General features: G+C 42.8%; 1 protein-coding gene across 17 annotated transcripts in view; it reads left to right on the top strand.

Moving 5' to 3' along the window:
- Positions 1-9636: 9636 nt before the first annotated feature.
- The window catches only part of MARK3 (microtubule affinity regulating kinase 3), a 62498-nt gene continuing 44481 nt past the window's right edge, over positions 9637-27653 (top strand). For 5 of the 17 annotated variants that reach the window (XM_064423256.1, XM_064423250.1, XM_064423247.1 and 2 more), the window contains exons 1-3: positions 9638-10360; positions 18412-18450; positions 22733-22924. In XM_064423256.1, coding sequence (XP_064279326.1) covers positions 10310-10360; positions 18412-18450; positions 22733-22924 — 282 coding nt within the window. In that variant the 5' untranslated portion in view covers positions 9638-10309. Of the gene's footprint in view, positions 10361-18411; positions 18451-22732; positions 22925-27653 lie in introns of all 17 variants that reach the window. The other 12 variants (XM_064423249.1, XM_064423245.1, XM_064423248.1 and 9 more) reach the window with 6 other exon arrangements.

Raw genomic sequence — 27653 nt, 5'->3', positions numbered from 1 at the left:
CACACTGCTGTCTCTTGAGGACAGAGTGCATTTCCTGAGTCCTCTCTCAGTCTGTGCCGGGTCTCCCCAGAGAAGCCCAGAGGTCCTGAAATCTATGGCACAGTGCCATGGAGAGGTCTGCGGGACATGGCACTGAATGGCAAATGTAGCCCAGTGGAAAAAACACATTTTTCTCTAATGGTCTGTAGCCCCACTACAGGAGCCCTTCAGTGTCCTCCAAACATCCTTGCTCAACTCACTGCAGTCAGACTTTGGCCCCAGGTGTGCCCAGTCTCAGGTGCCTAAAGGTGATGCATCTGACCTTCAGCAGTGTCCCCTGGAGACAAGTGCCCTCACAGGTCATCTCCCTCATATAAGAAGGAAAAATGGTTTTCCCTCTCTTAAAGGATGTCTTAAAGGCTCAGCCCCATAATAATAACCAACTGCGACACTCACTGAAGCCCAGTAGGGTGAAGAAACAAGAACTCAAACCATCCAGGATCACACCCAGCGTGGGACCCAGTGTAGCCTCTGAGTTCACTCTTTGTGAGAGGAGCAGGTTTACTCCCAGGGTTAGTGTCTGTATGTTTTTCCAGCTGCTAGCTCTCTCCCCATCCCTCAGATCCATGTGCCTTCCCAGTCTGTCAGTTCTTCATTCATGTCCACATGTGTGTTCCCTTCCTCCTCTCCCACTGGGAAGCCTCCCACAGCCCACCCAGCTCCTCCAATGCCATCCTCCACTTCCCCTCCTGGGGTAAGGCAGCAGGAACCAGCACTGCTCCCATGCTCCTGCTTACTGGGGTTAAAACCATCTCATCTGCTAATGCAGACACACAGAAATGCTTTCAGCAAAAGCTGTTTGGAAAACAGGAGCAAGTATTTACTGAACCTTAAAAACCTGCAAATTCCTCTCCATTCTGTTATCTTCCCTTTTTTTCAATCTTCCCTCTTTTAGTCCCCTTTTTTCTACAGAAAAGTCTTATATTAATAATTATCGGTGTGTCTTTTTCATGGGTATTTGATTCCATATTGCTGCTGAAAAAAAAGGGTAAATATAAAAGGTTCCTAAAGCATTCAGAGTTGTACACCCACATTTCTCTCCAATATTATCTTGCTTTTCAAAGCCAGACTGAAAAATCTACAATTATTGTAAAATCTTTAAAATAAATTTAAAGATCTGATTCCTCGAAGCTCAGGTGGTCCAGGATTCAGTAGCCACCAAAGAAAGTAAAACCAGAACCAACAGAAAATATGAAAATCCTTTTACAGGCAGAAAATGTTAATGGGAGAAACATTAAAGGTGTTAATAGTACCAATGCCATATTCAGCATCTCCTATAAATGGGGAAGGGAATGTTACTGTTGGCAACCCTAGGCAATGACAGGAAGTATTTATTAGCTCAACGGGATCCTATATTTGCAAGGGTAAATCCAGCCAGCAAGAATTATCGCTCTGCTGACAGACTAGCTAAGGGGCCAAGGAGAAGGTAGGTGGCAAAGTGGGCATTCACTGAAGGCAAGGGAGGGGTGCAGAGCCCCAAAAAGCAGCAGTTCCCAGGCAAGAGGGTTCCCAGGGCTCCCCTCCTGCCCTGCTCAGAGAGGCTCACAGCTGTGGCTGCTCTGATGGTATTTTTATGAATGGTGAAAAGAGACTTTGGTCCAACAAGTCATAGAAGTACTGGGCTAAGAGAGAGAAGGGCAAAAGAGAATAAAAGCAATGAAAGGTGATTATGCTACGTAGTTGTAGGTAGATGCTTGCCTATAAATCACCTGATGGTGTGTAACATGAAAAGAAAATTGAAGCAAGTTATTCAAAGGGAAACTCCATGACACATGGAGAAAATTCTTCAGCTGTGCACCACAGGCTTGATTTTCTCTGCTCAGAATACCTGCAGCAGGCATGGACTTCACTGCCAACAGGGACTATTCATTTATTATGGTTATAGTGCCAGGCACTTGAAGCAAGTCCTACAAAGCTCTGTGATTCATACAGACCACAGACCTAATCCCAGAATGTTTATTGTCATCAGTGAAAAAAGGCTAAGCTGTGACAGGCACTCTTGGCCGGGAAGAAGCAGAGCTGGTGCCCTGACTATTTTGGGACAAAGACGTCCTGTTCCTCCAAGCCTGAGCTCGGAGTACATCTTTCCCACTGGGAAGCACCAGCCAGGCTGGCTGCAGGGCAGCCAGGGGGAACCTGGCCCTCTCCACCAACTTCAGATGCCTCTTCAGATAAATACAGATGCAGATGAATAAAGGACTTGAGTTTATTTTTTGTGTGTGTTTGAAATTATGATAGTCTTAATTCTTGCTTTCCATTTTGATAATAATAAAGCATTCCTTCTAATTCATCTTGCTCTTCTATGCATCTTGAAAACTGTCCCATGCTGAGATGATAAAACATCACCTCTCCCTCCAAAAGTGTTTTTATGTTGTTGTGTGATATGAATTATAATCAGGATTGGGGCAACAGCATTAATGTGATATTTTTCCAATTCAGTTTGAAGTTATTGACCTTCTACGCTTTGTAGCCATAACACTATGTTGTGATATAGAAACTCAGGATAAACATGCAAATAAAATATTTCCTCTTTGCTTTTGCAAAGACTGTTTATGATTTTAGAGTTATTATACTATATTGTTCAACCCTCCCTTGTTTCAGTAGCACATATAATGTTCCTGACTTCGGGTGATTATCAAGGATGCCTTCAACACATAATCACAGCAATACAGATGCCTGTGATATCCAGTAACTTTTTGGGCAGTGGGAAAGCTCCAAAGGAAAGCAGATGTTGGAAAAGGTTTTGGAAAAGGTAGAGAGAAGGATCTAAGTAATTATAGGCCTGTCTCCTGACACGAGTCCCAGCAGTATAATGGAATGACTCATAAAGATCCAGATTAACAAAGAATCAAAGGAGGAAAATATCATTAATGCCAATCAACAGGAGTTTATGGAAAGAGACCCTTTCAAACTGACTTGTTCTCTTTCACCAAAGAGATTGTAAGGTTGAGTGATAAACGTAACAAAGCTGATGTAAAACACTTGGATTTCTTTGAGGCCTTCAACTTGTTGCAGCAAGACATGGTGATTAAGGAACCGGAACAATCCAAAGCCAAGGTGACACATACAAATTGGTTGTCTAACTAATCATCCCTGAGACACCACCATGGGGTTCCTGGAAGGGTGCTGGGGGCAGTGTGAGCAGCAGGCACTGCTCCCTGGGTGCCACCCCGGCACCTTCAGCTCAGTGTCCCACCCCAACCATTTATTCAGTCCTCGGTCCTTGTACCCCTTCCCTTTGCTTGCTGGAAGACCTCATTTGTCAGCTGTGTTTTCTCAGAGCTGTTTATTTTTCCTTTCCCATCCTGGATGGCCTGCACATTGTGTGAATTTTCAAGATGGCAATTACTGATCGACAATTTTTTAACATCAGAAAAATGCAATAACTCTGCACAATTGGTTCTTCATCTTCACCAGCTGATATTTTATCAAGAACTGTGAAGAAACAAAAGGATTGCTGATAAGGTTTGTGAATGACACCAACAGAGGAAAAAAGTAAAAAATAAAGGATGTGTCACCAGTACAAGCACACCAGTTTAGAAAATTGTATTCAGATGAACAATACACACTTGAGTATGACGAAAGGTAAAAAATCACACCTGTAATAATAATAATAATAATAATAATAATAATAATAATAATAATAATAATAATAATAATAAAGGGTAGTTTCAATAGGGGAGATACCATATGGAAGGGAAGGGTCAGAGATACTGAAAAGGGCACATCAGACACAGATAAATGTGAGTTTTCAGAGTTCAGAGCCACAGTATCTGAGAGGGCTAAATGGGTTCTTTGGCATCAGCTAAATAACCTATGTCATGTCTGTATTTGGGTTTCACATTACTACAGATGAAAAACCATGTTCACATCTGATATCCACAGCACAAACCAATGGATAAGGCAGAAATGAATCAGAGGAAATATGCATGCTACTGCTTACAAATTTGAATAGGATGCCTTTTGATAACAGACCCCAAGACTTCAGTCTCTTTAGTCTCTTAAAGAGATGGATGTAGGCTGAGCTGGGTCCCAATTAGGTGTAAAAGTCTGATCATCCGTGACACAAAACCAGGAAAGCTCCGGTAGCTGGACAATGTCATTAACAGGCATATCCAGAACAGACGCAAAGGTTTCTAAAAGCAAGGAGGGACAATCACATGGACAGTCTTCCTAAATCCTCACTGATTCCTTGCCTCTGGTAATATTTAAATAATAGATAGAACCCAATTCAAACACCAGTTACTTTGGGGAAATACACAGAGGGACTTCAGGGCTTGGTTCTACTAAAACTTTGGAGACTGTATGAGCAACAACCTGGGTCTTCACCTAAACTGCCTTCAGAAAATACTGAAGCTCAGCCCATGTCTGAACCTTGACACACACTCTTGTATGAACAAGATGGATTTAACAAGTCTGGGCTATACCAATTTTTAGGATAACCTGTACTCAAAAGTCCTGAAATTTATCTTACTGCTGCAAAACAATTACTTCCCACTATTGCTTGGGCACACCAATTCTTAACCAGCACTTGAGAACATGACGTGTTCAGGAGTCATCTATTCTTTTCCCATCATTGTGAATAGAGTCATTGATTCAGTATCAACCACACAGGAAATGGCACAGGAGGCACAGTAACACCCCTGACTTAGATGGCAAAGCATCTAGGATGTTGCTTTGGTGGGGTCATGCGCTAAGAATGGAAGAGGCTTGCTATAAAACACCTATTTTAGCTTCAAACATACAGAGTCAAATTCAGAGCTAGCATCACCACCAACGGGCTACTTGTTCTTTGCGTTGCCTTTGTAACCCACGTGGTGTCAGGGTCATGGAAAGCCAAGGAGGTATTTTCAATCCTCAATTTCAATTCTCTAAGCAGTGACCTTGTGCCAAGCCATGAGAGCAGTGCTCTTGCCAGCTCTCCACAGCACCGTGATTCTGTCCTGGAGCCATGATCCATGCATGCATTTGTGTCAAATGGCACTGGAATCAGTGCAGTTCAGGCACTTGATAGCAGTCCCGCCATGAAGGTTCATGTGCCATGCACCACACAGCTCTGCAGGAAAGCACAGCATGCCCGGCCCTACAGGAAGGGAATGAAATGAGGCGTGCAGCTCAGGAACCAGCACTGTTTGCTCCTGTTTGCCCACGGCTGCAGCCCAGCCCCTGAAGCTCTCCTCACCTGAGCAATACAGAGCAGTCACAGTGCCACGGCCACTCTGCTGTCCCCAGGCACTTGGATGGACTAAAGGGAGAAGTTAACACACACAAAATCTTCTCCCATCTCTCAGATCTCAGTCTCTGCTTGATATGAAGCTGAGAAGGATGATCTTTTCCCTTTCCAGTGTTTTCTCTGCTGCCAACACCACATTTTGCTCTGGCCTTGCAGCAGGTTGCACTTGGGCCTCATCATAACTGACTATTGATTCAGATTGCAGACAGTAATCTGTCCTTTTCTATCAATACCTTTGTCACTGACATTTTAAAAATCACTGTTAAGATTATGTATTGTCTGGAAGATTTTAAAACCAAATACAAATATTGATTTCAAATGCAAGGAATTACTTCATTTCTAAAGACAACACTAGTGACAAAACAGTCCTGGAAATCTTTCACTGCATGGAATTACCCTAGAATTTCTACAAGAAAAAGAAAAAAGGCATTGGAATAAGAATGAATAATATTAGCTATATCCCAGTGGATGTAACATATTTTAAAATGTGTTTTTCAAAGGCTTAAGGGAAAAAAACAAAAAAAATTTTGTAAGGGTTAATGACTATCAATCTAAAGTGGAATTTTTGTACAAACTAAATTATTTAATACCTGGGCAGGTTTCCAGCTGGTAAGCACTGTCATAGCTGCAGAACACAACAGAGCACACATAACAATTACATTAGCTGATTCTCTACTTGTCTCTACCAACTGATGTCTTTCAGTCCCCAGCCTTCAAAGAGTGGTGAATAGAATACAAATTCCTCAGTCAGTTCTGCATTTGTAATCCTTCTTCCAGAATTAAGACCCAAAAACCTGTGCATATGAATACATTAAACTTAATCCTTATGTTTTGCCCAGCAATTGTAATGAAGTCCAACATTTTTTGCTCTGACTGCGAATGCTGTTGGAGTCTACTCTGTGCAGTGCAGTGTTAAGAGGTTCTTAGTGTGGCTTTTAATGTCCTCCAGAAGAAAAAAATTCTAAATTCTTCACCGCAGTGATGTCATTCTGTATCTTATTGTTTTTTCTGTGTGGTGGCAGCCAAATGAGTGACATAAAAAAGTTACCTTAACTGGCATAATCTGCTTCCTGTATGTTTTTGAGTCATATTCTCCAGCTCTACTGCCAAAAGTTTTTATAGCTGCCAGCACTGTAGCCAGTACAGCTCAAAACACAAATTGCAGCCTATTCTGGTAAGATACAAACTTTATCATCGAAGTCCCCCTTACAAAATCACTGCCACTATTACTAGTGATAGCATAAGAACCAAAAGCATGATAGTTGGCTCAGGCTGCTTTCTGAGTTTTCAAAACTTTTATATAGGAAAAGAAATCACCTTCTGATTTGTGAATGTGGCTTAAACAGTACCTGATAATACACATAATATTTATAGACAACAAAGAAACACAAAATCAATGCAATCAGCTTTTTCCTATGGCCCTATTTCTAAGAAGAACATTAATACATTTTGAAATTAACTTATCTGTTTAAATGGGAGAAGCAGAATATAGCAACAATGAAATGCAAAAGAAAGCACCTGCTATGCAGTTTGTCATGCCCTGTACAAGTTTTGCTACACAGTAAAACCAGCTCTAATCAATGTTGTCATTTAATGGCAATAAAATAGCAAAATCAGCTACTGTTATTTTTGTGGTCTTAAGCACTTCTTCAGAAGTTCTTACTTCAAAATCCCTTTGCCAATCAAAAACACGACTCTGAAAGACACAGCCATCCCCCACAGCTCCCCTGCTCCCTGTGCCCTTTCCCCAGCCCCTTTAAATGTGGACTGCAAGTATTAAATGTAGGTTTGTCAAGGGCAGCAGTGGAACTCCTACTGTACCAACAGGCCCAGGAATTCCATGTGACTATCCACCATCATACAGCTCAGATTTTATCAGAGTGACTACTGCTGCCACGGAGCAGAAATGCAAGTATGTAAAACACAAGGCTATGTTTAATGCCTCTTCATGCCCGTGCACAGAACTTCCACAGATCAGGACAGGCACACTCCTAGGTGCAAACAGCATTACGTGCACTTCCCACACTGTGCCAGTCGCTCCAACGTGGGCAGCTCAGCCTTCCCATGCTGGCTGGAGTGCCCAGGAGTGCAGGGTGAGAGCTCTAGGCTGGGTAACAACCCAAAGAAACCTCTGCCCAATTTTTGCCCTTTTTCTGACTCTGTCATAACTCAATTACGATTTTTTACAAACACATTGTAAGGAACATATTCTGCTGGCAACCAAAAGGAAAAAGACGAAGCAGCAGCCCAGTGCAAAAGCAGAGTCAGGAGATCTGGACACTTTTCCTGGCTTTGCTTTAGACTTCGTGACTGACCTTGACAAGTCAGATACAGACAAAACCCCCTCCCTGCTCTGTGCAAGGGGTCCTGCCTGCTTCCCAGGGAGAGTGGCTCTGCTATGAGCACGTATTGTCTGAGCAAAGACATACATGGATGTGCATGTACACACAGAAATACAAACATTTGCACAAGGGGTGAGTCCTGAAATCCAAAATTCCTGTCATTGACACAGAGCAAGACATCAGCTTAATGACAGAGTTCAAAAGAAAAATCTGCAGGTCAGATGTTGTGGAGCATTTTGTAGTCCTGATGATGAAGTAACAGACATACAACTTTACTGGGTGGCATTCAAAGGCCATCTTTCCTTGCTTATGTCTCTAAATGCAAGGGAAATATCACCTACATCGTAGGATGGATTTCAGGGCTGAGCTGGCAAATGTTTATGAGAGCCATAAAGTTTAGAAGTCTAGTTTAGTCTTTTCACTTTAAAAAGACAAAATGTTACTGCTAGGCTGCCAGATCCACAGATATGCCAAGTTTCTACAAATCCCACCAGACCCAACATTTTTTTTTCTACAGAGGTTCATAATTTTTCTGTTAAAAAAACCAAACCAAAAAGAAATAGGTTTGGTTTTTAAACCACCTACATACTGAATATACAGAAGTTTGTTCTCTTTCTTATTTTTCATTCATAATTAGATCTACTCATGACTATACCAAGATCTTCTTCATAGACTTAAAAAGGATAATGCAGAGTAACTACTGGATACACAAAGAATGTTTTGATAGTCCAGGCTTCCACCCTCCTTCAACAAACGAGCCAAGCATCAAGCTGGTATGAAAAGGCAGTGCTGTAACACTGTATGGGTGTCTGATGGCACCAGGTGAGATCTGCCAACAGCAGCCTCAGACCCCCGCCAGGTGTGAGCTCCATTCTGTAAGACACACTGTCCTCTGGGCTGGGAAAGCCCAAGAAAAGGAAGGACATGCTTTGGCAGATGGCCCAAGGACAGAACCCTGAACACGGATGACCATTCCTGGACTACGCTTGCCTGTGTCCCTTCCCCTGGCTGTGAGTGGGCAGTGGGGTCTGTCCCCTTCCCCAGCCAAGGGCTGGCTCTGTACGGAGATCTGCCATTTCTCCAGCCCCTCTGTGCACCACCCCTTCTGCCCCACGGTGCTCCCCAAAACCTGAGCTCCCCACCCCACGTCTCCTCCTACACCAGGGGGATCACAGCTCCCTGGGGGCCTCTTTACAGAATCAGAGACTTTTAAGAGGTTGGAAGAACCCAGTGCCAACCCCCTGCCATGGGCAGGGACATCTCCCACCAGACCAGGTTGCTCAGAGCCCTATCCAGGCTGGGCTTCAACACTTGCAGGGATGGGGCATCCACAGTTCCTCTGAGTAACCTGTTCGGGTGCCTCACCACCTCATGGTAAAAAATGTCTTGCTAATATCTAATCTAATTCCCCCCTTTTTCAATCTGTGCCCATTGCTGTTTGTTCTGTCACTACAGCTCCTCATGGACCGTCCCTCTCTCTAGCTTCCCTGCAGACCCTCTCAGACACTGGAAGGTTGCCGAGTTCCCCACACCACCTACTCTTCTCCAGGCTGAACAGCCCCAAATTTCTCCATCTTTGTAGGGGAAATGCTCCAGTTCTCTTATCAAGGTCCCCTCTGGACTTGCTCCAACAGTTCCATGCCCTCCTTATACTGGGGACACCAGAACTGTGCGCAGTGCTCCAGGGTGGGTCTCACAAAAGCAAGCCCTGCCCCAAGCCGTGCCTCCCCGGGGCTGCTCCGATCCCCCGAGGGCAGCGGGACCGGCACAGAGGGCAGGGGCCGATCCCCCGAGGACAGGGGCCGATCCCCCGAGGGCAGCGGGCCGGCGCGGAGGGCAGGGCCGGTCCCCGGGAGAGCAGGGGCCGATCCCCCGAGGCCAGCGGGCCGGCGCGGAGGGCAGGGCCGGTCCCCGGGAGAGCAGGGGCCGATCCCCCGAGGCCAGCGGGCCGGCGCGGAGGGCAGGGCCGGTCCCGGCCCCGAGGCCCCCGCACACGCCGGGCGGGGGGCGGGACCTTCCGGTTCATGTCGGCGCTGGGCTGGCGCGGAGGAGCAGCGCGGCCATCTTGCCTCGTCCGGGAGCGGCGGCGGGGCGGGCGGGGGGCAGGCAGGGAGAGAGAGGGAGCGGCGGGCGGGCACCCACCGAGCGTCCGCAGCCCGCGGGGCGCCGGCCTTCTCGGAGCCTGGGGCGGGCCGCGATGCGAGCGGCGGCGCGGTGAAGCGGGGCCGCGGCGGGGGAAGGAGAGGGCAGCCCCCCGGGCGGCGGGCCTGCGCTAGCCGTGCCCCGGCAGCAGCGGGGAGAAGCCGGGCTGCGCGGCGCCCCGCTGCCGCCTCCTCCCGCCCGCCCTGCGCTCACCCCCTCCCCTCCCAGAGCCGCTCCCTCGCCGCCTCCCTTTCCCTGGCTCCATCCCTTCCCTCGGCTCCATCCTTCCCCGCTGGATGAGGCGGCCCCCTGCCCGCTGCTGACCCCTGCGGACCCCGGCTGTAGGATGAGCCCGAAGGACTCGGAAGGGGCGAGGCCGCTCCGCTCCCCGAGGAGGATCTAGTGGGGGGGCACCGACGCGACGCCGCCCCCCGCCAGGCACCTCGTCCTTCATGGTGGCTCCCTGCGACCACCATCTCGGAGCAGACGCGCAGCCCGGGGCCCGTGTGTGTGTCTGTGCGCGCCGCCGCCGCGGCCGCCCGAGTGAGGGAAAATGTCCACTCGGACTCCATTGCCCACGGTGAACGAGCGCGACACCGAGAATGTGAGTACCGCGGCCGCGGGGGCCCCGCCGCGCGGGCATCGCCCCGCGGGGCGCTGTCAGCGGCCGCCCGCCGCCCGTGCGCTGCCCAAATTGCCGATTTATTCTGAATTGATTATTTTTTTAACCCCTCCACAGCACGGTTCGCCGGCTCCGTGGCGTTTGCGGGCATCCCTCCCCCTCCCAAAGCCGGTGTCCCCTCTTTAATCCCCCGGTACTGTGTGAGTGTCGCAGGGTGGAGAGGATCGGGGTGGTTATGTCGGGGACGGGGATCCGCGGTGGGGAGGGCAGCGCTGGGGGCTGCTGCCTTCTGCTGATATGCAAACTTGCTGCTCAAGCACCCGAATAAACCCCTGGTAAACAGATGGGAATAATTCAGCTTGGCTAGGGGTGGGCTAGGTGACCTAGATAATAGGCCTCTTCCCTGCTTAATTTGCAGGGTTCTCGATGGTAATGACGCTGTTAGGCTAGTCACCTGTTCAGATGACATTAAAAGGGTTTCTTTATTGGAATTACCCTTTGCGCAAGGGAGCCTGTTCCCTTCACACCGAATACCCTCTCCCTCTCTCTCTCTCTCTCTTTTTTTTTTTTTACCTTGACAAAGCCAAGGTTTAGGAATTGACACTTTATTTACAATATTAAGTCAGTCACAAAGGTCGTATGCTAAAGGAAGAAAGAACAAAAAAATAAACTGGTCCTACCACATGAGCATATAGCAACAAACGAAGCTCGGCAGGAGACTCCCTTTCTGCAGATAGAAACTGTGTTTCTCATAACTTAAAACTTATTTGATCCTGGTGTATCCTGTCTAACCATTTTTCTGCATAGGCTCTGACATGTCCCCAAATGATAAACAGAAGGGAGTTGTCACTCACTGTAGTCTAAAATGAGTTGATTGGTGAACTTCGTATTCAGCTTTTTGTAAAGGCTATCTGATATTCTTTACAAGATAGATGCTAAGCTTGGCATGGAGGAGGCTTTTTTTTTTTTAAGGTCTTGTTATGTTTTAGACTGGCATAAAAGGTGGAAACTTTGGTTAAAGATCAGGAAAAACTGTTGGATTGTTCCAGACCATAAATAGTCTGAGAAAAGTGATGGTAGCCCATTGTTTAAAACAAGACCAGACAAAGCGTTAGAAAACATGCTGCATGGAACAATTACTGCATTACTAGGGATTTAGATTTTATTGACATAATAGGCACTTCTAACTTCTGTGATCTTTATTTGCTTTAGCACTGCATGCAACCTGCAGGCTAAGGGCTGTATTGAGCAAAAAGCCAACTAAGCATATTTGGTTGTAAAATCTCAATGAGCTTCCTGTCTTGTGGAAGAAAATAATTAAAATATTATGCGGCCCTTCCTATGCCATGGGGAGTGTTGAAGTTGAAACATACTCTACAAAATACTGTGCAGAGTTTATTTGGATGATTGTTTTAGTCTATACCAAACCTGACTGGTTTCAAGCTCCATGTGAATGTATGGAGGCCACATTGTAAATAATTTTAGAAAGATCAGATTCCCCAATTAATTCAAACTCTACTGTGGATAACCAAACAGTGGAAATACTTAATGTGTGCTCAAAGAAACATAATTATTCACAAGCTGTGTGTTCTAGCACTTGAAGTTAGGTTTTTACATGTCTTCCACTTAAGGCACCTTGGTTCTCACTTCGAAATATTGGTCTAACACTTCTGTTTAGTTATCTTCATAATTTGATATACATGGATTGTCTTGCTTGCAGATAAATTGCCTTAGGTTTAGAATAAGGCATATTTTTAAACTGCTGTATTTTGTGCTGGTGTCCACAGAAATACCTGTAGGTAGTGATATTGGCATGGAGTGATTAATCCAAGTACTCGCCAGATCCAGTCAGCCAAGCTCCCCCCAGTACAATACCATATTCCTCAGGAAGCTCTCTGATGTTTTGGCCATCAGCTATCTAGAAATTTACCACATTCTATTTTGTTATGCCTTGCTTAAAAACTAAATTTAAATCTGACATTTAGTTTGTCTGAATTACCCCTACAGCTGTGAATGCCAGGTCTCTTTTTTAATACCAAATGCAATAATTTTGATACTTCAGCTAACTGTTCTTTACCCCAAATTTGGGTATGTTATGTTGGCAGGTAAACTGAGCCTTGGTTCATTCTCTTTCACATAAGAGAAGTCTAATTAGTTAATATTCAGAGGGCTCTTTGAAGAGGCTTAGGAGGTGCCAAGGTATTCAGCTAGCCTTTGGGCCGTGGTTGTGGACCCCATTGATGCCTTCTCTCTGCTTGGAAGGTTACCACTGCTGACAAAGGCTTGGCTGGTGTTGAATCTGGTTGGAGTGTGCTGATCATAGCTTATCCATGCCTATACTTGCAGTTTTGAAAATGAAGTTAGCCTCCAGAATGACAGTGAGTGTAAATTATCATTGTCTGTGCTTGCAGCTAACCACGTTCAGCAGTTGGCAGGTCCTGTTGAATCAAAAAGTGTAATTGCCAGTACTTGATTTTTATTTTTTTTCCCTAAGGCTTCTTATCAAGACATGCTGAAATGGAGATACTGTCACAGTGACTTTCCCCAAAAGCTACTCAGAGCTACCAAGCCTTTAGTGCCTTTGAGATTAAAGAATTTGGCTCCGAGTCACCTGGTTTTGAGAGGAAAGGCATCCCAGATGATCTGTGATCATAGGAACTTCACACTTGGACAGTTGGAAGCTGGCTGTTGGCCTGCAATGAGCTGGCTCCTCACCGCAGAGACAGAGCAGCTCCTCTCTGGCCATGTCTTGTGCAGCAGTGGCTGCTTAGGGGCCAGAAGTGCAGGACAGGATCAGATCTTCTCTGCCTTTTTCAAAAATATGTCCTGCATGTGAGAAAGAAAGCAACAGAGACAGCAGAGATCTCCTTCATGCAGTTCTAGGAGGCAGGATAGACACAGAAGAAGGACTTTAGATGGCAGAAGAATGAGTAAACCTGTTTTACTAGTGATGAGAAGGAAGGGAGAGAAGATGGAGGAGAATAGAGTGTGGAAACACAGTGGAAAAGGAAGATAAAAGGTGGAAAACAAAAGATGAGAGGAGTCACAGAGGAATGTGCATATGGCAGGATGAAGGACAACCAGTGACAAAGAAGTAAGAGCAGAAGGAACAAGATTGAATATTTTTTTTAATGAATAGTTGTCCTACTCCTCACAAAGAGTGGGAAGATGATAGCAAACTATAGATAGAAACAAGGAAATACAGGTGGTATGGAGGTTGGAAGATTACTTTTTTTAACAGCGTGAAATAGAAAAGAAAAATCGTGTATTAAAGAGTTTAATTAAAACCTCTGTGTTCTTTGCACAGCTGTGTTTTTTGGGGGGGAAAAAAGAGTAACTGTTTTGAATGTGTTGGTTCTGCAGGCCAATCTGAATTAAAAATTTAAGTAATTTGAAGAAAAGCAAGACTAAAATATACTCTTATCTCCATGACTGTGCCTAATGTGAAAAATTTGCTATTGAAAAATGCCAGCATGATGGCAACTGTGCTTGCACAAAAGGATTCTGTGCAGCAGAAGTACCACCCCTTTTTGGGTTTTTTTTTTTTAATTTAAAAAGATTTAGCAAAGGCAGAGTTAGGTAAAAAATGTATTTTAAGATACTGGGAAAGTTAGTGCAGTATGTCTTGGTTTCTTACCAATTAACTATGAAATGCATTAGAGCATTTTCAGACAATATGCAAGCTTGCATTGTTCTATATATTATTTATCAGTCTTCTCCTATTACAGATAGATCTGTAATTTGAATGCTTTCTTCCGTAGCATGAAATCCTGTGGGTTTTTTTAAAGAAGGGACTGAGGTGGGAAGCGTTCCTGTGGCCAAGGCTTCTGACAGATTTTCTTCTACAGGACCATCTACACTATTCCATATTTTTCACCAGTTGTAATAAATGTTCTGGTTTTAATTAAATTGGGAAAAGATGGCAAAATAACTAGAAATAAAAAATAATTTAGGAATTCACCTGACATGTATTTTTTACTGCCAAAATTCCCCAGAGCAAAAGAAAATGCTGATGCCTGATAGGCCTGGTACTGTGTCCTCAGAACATACCTGGTGAGGCTGCATGACATTGCGAGTCATCAGCTGCTAGTATTTTCACATTTTTACAGTGAGACATTTAATTCTCAGCTGTGCTGAGCAGCCTGGGCTGTGGTGTTTAATCAGTTGCTTTCAGTCAGCTGGCACTGCTGGGGGCATCAGCCTCGGGTGCCCCCTCCCACCCGTGGTTTGTGCCAGCACTGATTATCACAGGGTGTGAGATGAGTCTGGTCAGCTCTGATCCGACTGGTATAAACCCTTAGGAAAAGTGGAGTTATCTCTGTTCTGTGGCTGTAAACAGAATGCCCAGTGCTGGTGGGGAAGGTTAGAAATGCTTTCTAGTGGTTTTGTTTTGGTTTGAATTAAGCCAGTCCTAGCTCAGCACCCTAGGGCTAGGGTAACTTGAGTTGTGTCCCAGCTACAAACAGATACATGTTTACCACACTGTAATTTGGAATGGTTTATTCCTGGAAATAAACTTTTTTTCCCCCTTTCTTACATTATTTCAATAACTCAGAAAAACTAGGTTGCAGAACCTTACTCCAGAAAATGTTGCATAGTTAGACTTAATTTGTTAGCCCCACCAAACGTGGCTTATATTGCAGGCTTAGAAATAGCAGTCTGAAAAACAGAATACAGCTATAGGAATTGCTGAAAGAAAATAAATGAGAGTCAATACAGTATTTAGTACACTGAACTTCACAGTCTTCTTCCTAGCTTTTGTTACCACTCACCTGGTATCCTTACCTGCTTGATTCTCCATTTTAGTTGTAGCCAAAAGATATATTCATGCTGATGTAAGCGGACAGTTCCTGTTGACAACATGTCTCAGGTGACTCAAGTCAAAGGAATTCAGAGAGTGGAGGCATTTGTCTCTCCCAATCTCCATTTCATATGATATATAAGTAGCATGTGTCTGCAACTTCCTCTTCTCCTCAGTCAAGTAATGCTGCCTCATGGGTGTCAGCCAGATCAAAAATGGAGGTCACTTTTTTTTTAGGCTCATGGCATATCAAGGTTGGCTCTGCTTAGCATGGAGATCATCTGCCACTAAAATTCTTTAGAACATAAGATAGATAGGTATGTACTGGTCTTAAAACATAAACCTGAAAGATACCGAGTACTCCTGTGATGAGGAATAAACCCTTGGGTTAGGAGGAATTCTTGCCCCATAAAGCAGCAAGTGGCTGAGCTCAATATGTGTGTATATACATATAAACAGAAATTGACTTTCAAATCAAATTTCTTCCTGCAGGGTTAAAGCCTAAGCAAAGCTCTCTATCTGCAAGCTCAATGTGGTTTTTGAAAACCAACTGTGAGGTGGTTGGGTTTTTTTCTTTTTTGTTTAGCATGTAATTACTGACAGTGATGATTCTGGAAACAAGTTAGTTGGCAGTATTGTTGATGAAGAATAGAATATGGTTGGCTCTTTAGCTATTATTCCCCAGGCTGATGTCAATAAATATCCATTTTAATCAGCAGTAAAGGAACTTTGGCTGGAAAGATATGATGAATGTCAGATCTTGATAATGTGAAGCAACAAAAGAGCTTTTAAAAAGCTTTTCTAACCGACACCAGACTTATCTTTTTGATTATATAAGCAGGATTTCTTCACTGTTGTGTTGTTCAGTGCTAATCATGGAATTACAGATTCACTCTCTTTCATATGCTGTATAGAGCATGAACCAAATACTGCCAAACACATCTCAGAGGCTGTGGTGGTTTTGCATGGGAGGACTCTTGAGGCAGACCCTGTATGTGTGTGGGGGGAGCATCCTGCCTTTGCTGAGGACTGTTAGTGCTTTGCTGTCAGCACTTCCCCACTCTGGTCTTCAGGGCAGTGCTGCACTTGTCACTAGCAATTCCCACTGCAATTCCCACTGCTGGTCAGCAGCCAGAATTAGGAGTGTGCAAGTGTTGCTTGGGGTAGCAGTGTTCCCTCTGCCAGGTGAAAGTGTCCTGTGTCCCTACTGTCCCTCTCCATCAGGCTGTCCAGTGTAGGGTGTTCCATTGCTGTGCTCACTTTGAGCTGGATCTGCTGTGTCCTGAGCGTTACTCCTGGCTTTTTTCTTTTATTTTGCCTTCCCCACTGAGGTGTGGAGGAATTAGGAATGTGTGTCAGAGGTATAGCTTCCATGTGCTACAGGCTGTTTACTCTCCAGGTTCCCCCTTTAATCCGATGGTTTGACAGATCTGACCTAATTAAAAGAGCCACTCGTTTTCATGAATGTCATACCAATTACATGAATGAACACTGTGACAGGCTGAGAACTGCACAGTGAAATCTTCCCCTTTTGACAATGGAAGCATCCCAATTAGTGTTTTCTCTCCCTTAACATCTATATTATATTTCTAGATAGTCTGCTTGTCTCCCTTGATGAATTCTGACCCTTTCAGTTGTTCCACTCGATCACAACATCCCTAATGGTTGGGCTGTAGCCCACATCAGTGAATAAATCTGCCCTCATGGATTGATAACTTCAGTGCCACATTAGGTGGATAGCATTTTTCTTCTTAGGAGACCCTTTAAAATTTTGTGAGATGGAAGCCATGACTGTTTACCCTTAAGATTGATTATGGAGCAAGCTAGTCTAAAAATGGCCTTTTAATTACATGTGTTGGAAGCAAATAATTGGTTATGCAAACATCAACATATGCATGCTGGGTCTGACAAAACCCACCTCACTCCATATCCTGATTTGTGCCTTGGTCACTGGTAGGAGGGGAGTAAAATCAAGACAAGTACAGGACATCTTCACCTGATGCGTTCCTGTTTTATAAACTAGGAAAATAATATAATATCTTGTAATACATAGTGATTTAGGGAATCCCAGAGCAATAACTGGTATGTAAACAATTGTGGTTGAGTGTTTGCTGTGACACCCTTTGGTGGCTGCCAGAAATGTAAGTGTGTGTTTTGACTTTCCAGCAGAATTCCTTGGTCAGCAGTTGCAGGATGCCTTGCTGTGCTGTTTCAGGGATATCTGTGCTCAGTAAGATGCTACTCTGTGCATATCCTTAGGGCTACCTTTTTGCTCTTACACTGAGTAATACTCAGCAGTCTGTGTGTTCTTAAAGATGTTAATGAGAATAGGAAATAAAATACAACACATTGTTGGGAAGGGCTTCAGTGAAATTTTGGCTTTGCATGTTCGATTTAAAATATTTTTGAGTTTTTTAAAAAAAAACAGCCTATGGTATGTTTCCTGTTTTCTGTAAATGAGAGTGCTAGTGGGAAGTGCACAGCCAGAAATTGCTATTTATTTATATATTGTGTGCCCAGGTTAAGGTAATGAAGTAATTAATTGTCTCAAATATTCATGTCCTGGAATGCTTACATTATTAACATTAAAAGGTATAGGCTTTAGGTACAGGTTTTTTCTTATTACAATTAAAAAAGCTGAATGAAATGAGGCTGTCATGATTGTTACTTGTCTGACAGCTTTCCAAGAAATTCTATAATATCACTTTGTAGTATTTCATGCAGAGGTGAGGTAACAGCTAAGGTAATAAACATTCCTGGAGACTTCAGTAAAATTAAATTTTATTAGTTCACTTTTGCTGATGATAAGCTAGTTCTCACTATTTAATTAAATAAATACTTCTAAAAAGTTGATGCCATTTGTCCCCCACATTTCAGAAAGAGTTTCCTATTTACTGTAATTAAACATTGATTTTTGCAGGTCTTGGACATTCTGATTTCTTACTGTTTTTCAGCTCTTTGAATGGATATCAGATTCTGTTTCTTTCAGGTTTTTCCTCAACTTTTGGCACCTTCTTAAGCAGTTCAAGAACTTTGATACTAGTCATCCCCTGCCCTGTGTGCTTCTAACTCCCTGAATGTTAAGATATCTGAAACCATACAGATACTGGATAAAACTAACATCTACCAAAAAGATTTCAGTTGTTGACACCCTCATACTTCATTTGCTTTTTACGTTTTTTCCTTTTCTTTTTTCTTTCTCTTCATGCTAATCATTATCTGGCTATGAAAGGATGTCGGCTCATCATTGGGGGAAGGCTTTTGCGAAAAGGTGGGTTTTGTGTTGTGTCCCAAATGTAGTTGGTCTTGGGTTCAGTCCCTCCCTCGCAGTAAGGTCTCTCACAAATGGAGATGTTTTACTTCATTTCCTTCTGCGTTGAGTAATAATAGGGTGGGGCTGAGGGGAGGAGGAGAATGTTTTGTTTTGGGGTTTTTTTAAATGACAAAGGTTGTCCTGTTAAATGGATGGTGCAAAAAAAGAACAAACGTTTAAAGTATTTAAAAGATTTTTAAATGCAACCTGATGCATGCCAAGATATGGAAGAAAGTGCTTTATTGTGATGAGTGGATTTTGGGAAAATTTTTTTAAAAGAGGTGGTGACTGGCAAACCTGAAGTTGCACAAAGCACCCCATCTCCTTGCCTCAGTTTCCCTCTACAGTGTAATGATTTCGCTTCACACCTATATTTTGGGAATCACTCAGCCCTGGTGAGTTCATGAGTAAGTGTTATTCTTACACAGAAAACACCTCCAGGAAATACAACTCACCTATCACTATGTATGGAAACTTATTACAAATGAACACATGCTGATTTTAAATTTTATGTTTTTAAGACAAAGCTTGTATCTTCTTGAAACCATATAAATGCGGACCTGGAAAAGAAACCTGAAATTGAACAGTTTTGGGGGGTCAGTATAGTGAGGAAGGCAAAATCTGGAAATTTGAGGGGAAAAAACAAATGGCATTCATCTCAGTTTGGAGAGCAGAAGATGCTATTGTCATTTCTCTGGGCTGAGATTGGCACTGTTAACCTGTTTGCTGAGGAAACTGCCCTGGGAGTTAGTTGAGCACAGCCAGATGCTGTACAAGCCAATGCATGATTTGAACTTTTGTTGGACCACCTATATTTTGCTTTTTGCCTACACCATTTAGCTTTCCACCTGCCTATCACGGCTTCTTGAAAATGACTAGACTGGGAGAACCACTTTCGCTCAGTTTTGAGTTTATGCTTTTCATTTCCATATGCAAAAGAAAACCCATGTTGAAATGGACAATCTGTTTTCTGTGGTTTTTAGAAAGCTTGTTGTCGGTTCAGTGTAATAATGTAACTGACAGAGGAAGGACTTGCTGATAGATTTATTTATGTGAAATGGAATATAGTCCAAATTAGATATGGTTGCAAATGGCTGGATTTCTACAGAGGAAAACATGGCTTTGAGCAAATCAGTTGGAGAGAACTGAACTGCTTAGGAACACACAGCTTGATACTTAAAACCCATAGCTGAAAAAGGTCATATTCTTGAAAAGAAATAATCTGGGTTGGAGTGGAAATGCAAACCTCCATACAAGGAGATTGTGTTCAGTTTATCAACCCTAGTCCAAGTGAGTTCACAGTTTTTCATGCTCCCTTCAAATGCGAAGCTAGGAAGCATGAAAAAATTATAGGACACAATAAGTCATTTCTCAACAAGAGGATGGTGAAGCTCTCAAGACACAATTACTGGGTGGTTTACTATGTGGAATCGAGTTTGCTAGTATAACAGAATCTTTCTTTTTCCTGATAGCGCTTGTGTGAAGTAGGGTATGAGATCAATTTTGGCTAACCTGTTTTCTGGCTTACATTGTGCCTGATGCCCACATCTCAGCTGCTTCTTAGGCTAGCTCAGGACTAAGAGTGTTTTAGCTCCAGCACAAGGCAGCACAGCTACTGTGTTTTCAGAGTCAGCTGTGTGGCTCAAAAGCTGTTGAGTTCAAGTTGTTGAATGTGTCTGCTGGAGAGCCTAAGCTAACAAGCCCTGCTGAGAGGCAGTCTGGCTCCTGCTGAAGCCAGCTTGTGCTGAGTGCCCAGGTGTGGAAGGGCTGTAGTTAAATAGTTCTGATACACTTCTCTTTCTGAGGAAAGTTATCAACTCAGTGAAGTGCAGTGTAAGTAGTACAGTTGTATTCCTGGGATGCTGTACTTGAACTGAAATGAACCTTCCTCTAATATATCCAAGAAATATCCTCGTGGCCCTGTACAGAACATCCTGGTCCCTGATCACCAGGGGTAGCAATGTAGGAGGGTGTTAGCACCTAGAATCAGCAGTTGCTGCTTTTTTCTAGCTGGTCTGAATAATTTGACACTGAAAGGTATGAAAGGAGCTGACAGAGACGTTCTCTGCATTGTGTGTTGCAAGGTTTGGTAGAAGTCAAAGTTTAGGGAAGTACAGAGGATTGGCATTGCTGTGCCAGTACCCACAGGGGTGGTTGAGATGGCCTGAATAATCAGCACCAGCCTGACATTAAGGACATGCAAAATACTGAAATTGTTAATATAGGGTTTCACTGGCTTTAGTAGGTCCTTCAGTTCTCAACTGCTCATCCTTCCTCTCCTTGAGGATTAGTGATTGATAAGCACCCAGTTGTTGCAGGTCTCAGGATATTATTGAGAACACTGAATTATTATCAAGCCTTGATTTTTACTGGATATTGTTACAGATGTGCTTCTTGTGCCAGTTATTAGTGGTTTGGAAAACACGTGTACTCTTGCTCCTGAAAACTGTGCTAAAATTGCTAGACTATAAAATAGGGCAGGATGGGCCACTCTTAAGAACACTTGATATTCTTCATGAAAATAAACTTTGCATTTCGCTTCAGCCAAATGTGATCATGCATGTAAGAATCCAGGAATGAGAAGCAGTAAATCAGGGTTGGTGTTGGGTGGTCAGGTACAGGTGGTCTGCAAAGAGGGTTAGTTCTGTCCCTCTGGAATCAGTGGGGTGTTGAACAGAAGAGGCAGTCTCTGTGTTTAGTCCTGCTGCAACTCTTGGTATGGTGGGTCCATGTCTACCATGAACCCTCCAAAAAGATGTTGGAAGAACAGAGGAGGGTTCTCAACAGAAGTACAGGAAATGTTTCCTTGTCTTTAATCATTTGTACAGCAGCCTGTTTAGGGAGCTCAATATACATATCACTTCCTGAAGTGGAAGGGTGTTGTGATCAGAGAAATGAAGTACCTCTATGGGAAGCGTAAATCTTGTGGCAATGCAGTAGCCAGGCAGTAAGGAGAAGCTAAAGCCAGATTGATACTAAAACACTGTGTGTTTTTTAAAATAGTACCTATTGAAACAGTTTTCCAGGAGTTGCCTTAGACTGCTATCAGTAGCATTTCTTAAATGAAAGTGTTTTTAACAATAATTTGATCACAACAGTTGCACTCAAATTAACAAATCAAGGAACCCAAGATGTGAGAGTGTATGGTCACAGGGTTACATCAGGCAAGTGGAACTTGCCAAGTGTCATGCAAGCACGTATTTGTTCATTTGTGCCTGTACCATGGTTGTTAGCTCTTGAGGTATGATCTCATCCTCACACAGCAGTGATTTGCAGACTGAATGTTGTTCTATGCCAGTTTCTTGGTTGTCCCAAATGGGTTTCAGCAAGAGGAGTAGTAGAAGAGCAAGATCTGGAGTTTCTGGGATGACTATGAATTTAATGTGTCATCTTTGGTGGAGCCAGATATTTGTTCCACATTTGGAGGCCCCTAAGCATTTCTAACTAATACTTTAATGAGTGTGGTTGGTGTATGGACCTCAACCATGATTTAAGAATGTAAGAGGGTACCTGCCCTTTCGTAAACAGGCTATCAGGAAGTGAAAAAATACTTACATCTTAACCATGTAATCTAATGAGTAAAGACTGTTATAGATAATATATAACCATTCCTTTTTGTAATCAGTAGCTGTTCAGGGAAATGAGAGTGAAAGGAACTTGAAAGATTGCAGACAATGTCTCAGATCTCTGTAACTGGCTTTCAGCTTATCAATATTCAAGGTTTCTGTATATTAGGTAAGATTTATTTCCTTGTTCTCCAGGTCATCCTGGGTGTTTTCAGTCATGTGGATCTGTAGGACCACAGGAAAGAAAAAAAAAACCCCTTTTTTTAAAATTAGTATAAGTTGTCCAATAAGGGTTAACAATTTGTGATCTTGGAAAATCTGTATTCATGTTTCCTTTCCAAAGGCTTTCCTGCACTAGTTATGCAAAGTAGTGCAAATGGGAAATAATATTAAACACCTCTGTGTTTTGTACCTGATCTGGCAGTCCATGTAAGTTACTCAGGAATGCTTAGCTGTTGCTGCAGTGCAGGTGATGGGGTGAATACTGTGTCATGAACTGGGCACCACTTTACTGCCCCCATCAGAACAAAGTTCATGGTGAGCATGAAGTTTCAGTTGGATCCTTTGAAGGTTTCTTCGGAGGCATTGCTGATGTTTTTGGATGTTGCATGCTTCTCACGACTGATGTGTTTTGTGTGTACTCCTCAGCCTCACCGTGTGTGTTTGTGTTGCAGCACACGTCCCATGGAGACGGACGGCAGGAAGTTTCCTCTCGGACTGGGCGCTCTGGAGCTCGCTGCAGGAACTCCATAGCCTCCTGTGCTGATGAGCAGCCACATATTGGAAATTACAGACTCCTTAAAACGATTGGAAAGGGGAATTTTGCAAAAGTGAAGCTGGCAAGGCACATCCTGACTGGCAGAGAGGTAAAGTGGTATGGGTGTAAACAGCAGTGAGTTGCTGTAGATGTGAAGGTTCTTTTGGAATAGCATCATCTAAGTTGGTGAACATAGAGCACATTTTACTAGAGATATTTCCTCTGATATAGAAAAAAGCAGAAATTCAAAACTATTTTTTAGTAACGATTACAAAACAATTTCTCTTGGAAATGGTTTCTTAAACTTGTATTTTTGGCGAGTCTCTGTCCAGGTGAATTATGTTAAAAATTGCTTCTAATATTCTTGGATAAATCCTCCATTTTCAAAAACCAGATCAATATACAGCAATTAAATAAGCTTGTTGGAAAGACTGCCTTTTAGTGTCTCTTATACTGCAGGGATGTATTGGAGGAGAAGTCGGACATGAGAACTAAATGTTGTCTTAATTATGTTCCAAGTAGCCCAACTGCAGTATTTTCTTGCCAGAGCCATGTATCTCCCAGGAATCCTAGGGTGGATCATCCCTGCATGTCTGCAGTGCTGGGTGGCTCTGGGAGGATGCTTCAGTTTGTTCAGGGATAGTCTGTGTCAGTGACAGTTTGCTCAATGTGTGCAGAATAGACCAGCTTTCTCTTGCATCTCTTCTTGGAGTTGAACTCAGCTCTGTTTTCAGTTTCTGCATGCCATTGCAATGTAATTAATCACTTGCACTTAATGGTGGTTCTGATTTGGTGAGCTGTAGTCCTGTCTGCTTGTTACAAGTAGGTGTTTATTGGTGCTGTTTTATTAAAAGCAACTCCAGAAGTACTGAAAGAAGGAGAAGCACCTTGCTGACCTTTTCTTGCCAAACCTGTCTGATGAAGTAAATGTTTGCTGATACCAGCAAGGACTTTTACAGAAGCTGTGTTGCTGACTGCAGAGCTTTAAGGGAATCTCTCCTTTCTGAGCTAATATAGGGTTCAGTAGCAGGAACGGAGGGAAGAAGAGAGGGGACATCATTTTGTAAGAGCTGTTGAGATAGACTTTTTTTTTTTTTTGGCTGACAGTTCATATTGTCTTCTGATGTTAAAGTTAGTTCTCATTTGTAGAGAAAATTTTTGATTAATTCCTTTCCACTTAAGTTCCCTCCTCTTTTTACTGATACTTAAGATGGGATATGCAAGTACTTGGTTAGCATTTCTTTGCTCTTATTGTAGGTATAGAACTTGGAGATAGATATGTGTCACACTTTGCAAAAAGTGAAGTACATTTTCCTCTACTTACAGATAACTGTGTTGACCTCTGATTCATTATTTTTGTTTGAAATTTCAACAAATAAAAGGGACAGTGTAAAATTTGTGGCTAACTTTGGAAAGGTTTGAGTACTAAGTTTCTTCCACTCTCATGGAATTGATGTAGTTTGATCAATTCAGACCATAAATACTTTCTGGGTTGTGACCATTGGAATGAGTGTTATTTCTTAGAAGGGAACAATTAAGCTAATTTTATAGGAATATCTTCAAGATATTTAAAACTGTTTTTTTTTCTTAAGAGGGAGATGAGTAAAATTTCTCTACTTGCTGTATAAACTGTACAATGTTGATAGTTTCAGATGCCTGTGACCAGACTTGTTTCCAATATTCTGGATAGCAATTTCCCAATGTCATTACTTCACCCTTGCCCTTACAGAAGTATTTATCTGATCAGTCTTCAGATTGTGCTAGCCTTTCTCATGACTGTTAAATTGATGTGTTTTGCTTGTGATCAGCAACAGCACCAACCTTGTATGTTGAATCTCAGTTTCATTGCTAACTCATCTCCAAGGCTGTTTAAATCAGTTTTCCATTGTGTTTGATGGTGCTTCTTAACTCCTTCAACAGATTTAATCATTATGCTTTGACATCCTCTGCCAAGGCCACTGATACAGATATTAAACAAGATTGGCCCCAAAATCTTGTCCTTGAAAAACTTACTCATTCATCCAACTTAATATCTCTTTAGCCTCTTTTTTTGGGAAAAAAATAAAAACAACTCTGTGCACTTTTCAGCTTATCTAGTTGAAAAATTTCTATGCAGCCTCTTTGATGAAACTTTTCATTAGTCCAGGTAGTCATCTTGTGTGTTTCCATAGGGTACAGTTAACTGTAGGAAAATATGTTGCCTTTAACCTTCTCTTTCCTTGGTTTTTCCCTGCCAGTTTTGAGTTCAGGAATTTTATGATGAATTGGAAAAAAAAAAAAGTCTCCTCATTTCCAAACCCTGCTCTGCCGTTCTGTTCCTGGTAGAAGCTAGGAACCTGTGCTGCAAGAATGCTTTTTTTCTTTCTGCTTTGAAAATCTGCTTCTTGTAAGAATTCCAGGGTCATTTTCTCAGCCTGGCTCAGCCAGATGGCACTTAGCTTTCTGAATTTGTGATTTCCTGCTTTACACTCTTTCTCCTGCAGCCTGTCCTTTGTTTCTGCTCTTTTTTCCATCTTATGTACCAAAACCTAAACTAAATGCTTAGTTTTGGGAGTTACACTTAAATGAGTTTTCATCTCTGCTATGTTCTTGCTGTATTTGAACCCCACTTATTTTTTCCTTGTTATCTGTGTCTCTGTTCTGAATGTCCTTTTAAGTGACCATGTCAGGTTCACTTTTTGGCAATTCCTTCTTTATATCTCTGTGCTGAGGAGCTTCCAAATCCCGAAGCAGATCAGCACTTTCCTGTCACTTCCTGGGAGGAGGAGATGTTTGTTTAAGCATTCTTTTAGGGTAGTTGTTCATCTCCTTGCATCTGGAGTCCTTCCCTGGGAATTTTCCTGCTGCTTGAGTTGAAGATTTCGTGTTTCCAACTGGAATAAGTTCTAGGACTCCTTTTCATTTCCATTTTTAGTGTGTCTGCAGGATGCATGATGAGTGCCCATCTTCAGTTTACTGAAAGGAAGAAATGTTTAGGCCTTCAGGGGATGATCAGAACATCAGCCGAATTTAAAGGGGTTGAATTGTCTTGCAAGGACTGTGTGGCCAGAGATTAGCTTCACTGCATTAGAGCTGGTGCTTGGACACACCATCCTTCTTGGTCCTCTGCCTAGGAGAGTGTTATTTGTAGGCTGTCTGCCCTTTTGAAGCCACAAGTCTTCATTGTCAATCTGCTTTTCTTAATTCTTTTGTTGCAATCCATGTATCTCCTGTTGTAGTTTTATCAAAGGGTGTTTCCTCTGACAAGTTTTCCGTACTTGCCAAAATGAATCTAAAAGATAAAACTACCTTCTGCTATTACTGAGGTGGCCAAAATTATTATGGACCCTTCTGTTCTTTAAAGATGTGTTCAGTTAATAGCCAGGGAGCTGAAGTTTCCCAGTGAGGCTGAATTCTTTCAGAACCCAAGTCTGACTCCAAGGAATCTATTGTCATCTTCTTTCAGTTCTTCTCTTGGAAAAAGTGGAATTTAAGAGGGACAAAACATTCTGAATAGTAGCAGTTTCGCCAATTTGCTCAGTGTTCCAACTTCTGATTTCTTTAACTCCCTTATTCAAATCATGCAGGAGGAATGTTTTAAGTCACATTATTGTGAATGGTGGAAGCAAACTCAGTTTTAATTCTATTAACAATTTCACACAGAATATCATGGCAGTGGTGTAGTAGTGTAGGTGGACTTGCATTTTTCCAGCACTGGCCCTAGCTCACAGTACATTAAACCATTCCAAATGCACTTTATGTAAAGAGAGCAAAGTTTCTGCTCTGTTTCTGTTTAAAAGGCAATTTAATGTTTTATTAACTGTACTTAGAAAATTCTCCATTTAACTTTCTCAGCCTTGTCAAAACTACTCTTGAGGGCAGGCTGCCTTTGCATGTGATTTGGAGACCTTATCAAGGCACCTGAGGTTGTTCCCTGTTCTGATGATGGGTTCAAGCTCTCACAGCCCATGTTAACACATTGTACTCTCAGTGTTCATGTGGATAGGAATTCTCTAAATGCATCCTGCCTTTAAGGCTATAATTAGTGCACTGAAGAAGCCTGAGAGTCTGTGTTCTGGAAAACTGAGGTCTGTACCTTCCCTGTATCTCCAGGGCTGAATTTGTTTGACAGTGTCAGAGACCTTTCTGGTGACCCGGCACCAAGTGCACGCTGAAGTGAGCTGGTTTTGCAGTAACGTGGCACCTTAAGCCTTGATAGGTTGAAAAAAGTTTACATCTTTTAAAGATTCACCAGAATGGTACAGCCCAGAACGAAAATGCAAACTTTTCTGAGTGGAATGTGCTTACTAAGTGAACAGCTCTGGGTAGTCTTGGGGCACCAGGTCACTTTCAAATAACTTTTATCTGCTGTTGACAAAGGCAGTGCTCACTATAATCCAGCATTATAAGAGTCCAGCATCATAATGCAGAATTACAAGAAATTGCAGGAAGCGAGTAACTTTGAACTATTGTGACAAAGTTAACAACAGGCATAAAGCTGGAGATAAAAATCTTTCTTGGTTTCGTACACAGCTGCTAATATAAAAATACCTATTGCTTAATGTCTTTCTCTCTTGTTTGTATTTTTGAAGTGATTTCTCAAGGTTTTGCAATGGAATTTTGCCTCGGGAAATAGTGATCTATAATTTCAGTAGCTTGCCTTAGAAGAAAACACTCCCCAGAGTAAAAGCATTCTTAGATGGCTTCTCAGTCATGTCTCATCGTATCTTGCAGCTAGAAGAGCTCAAAATAAGTCTTGAATATCAGTTTCAGAAAACACCATATCCATTATATAATTCTGTGATGAACCCAGGCGTTGAGCACTGTTCCCCTCTTACCCTCTCCATCGTGACAATCCA

Source organism: Passer domesticus, chromosome 6, assembly GCF_036417665.1.
Source record: "Passer domesticus isolate bPasDom1 chromosome 6, bPasDom1.hap1, whole genome shotgun sequence".
In the NCBI taxonomy this organism is placed as follows: Eukaryota; Metazoa; Chordata; class Aves; order Passeriformes; family Passeridae; genus Passer; species Passer domesticus.
The sequence above is the reverse complement of the archived record's forward strand: the minus strand, read 5'-3'. Positions and strand labels throughout refer to the sequence as shown.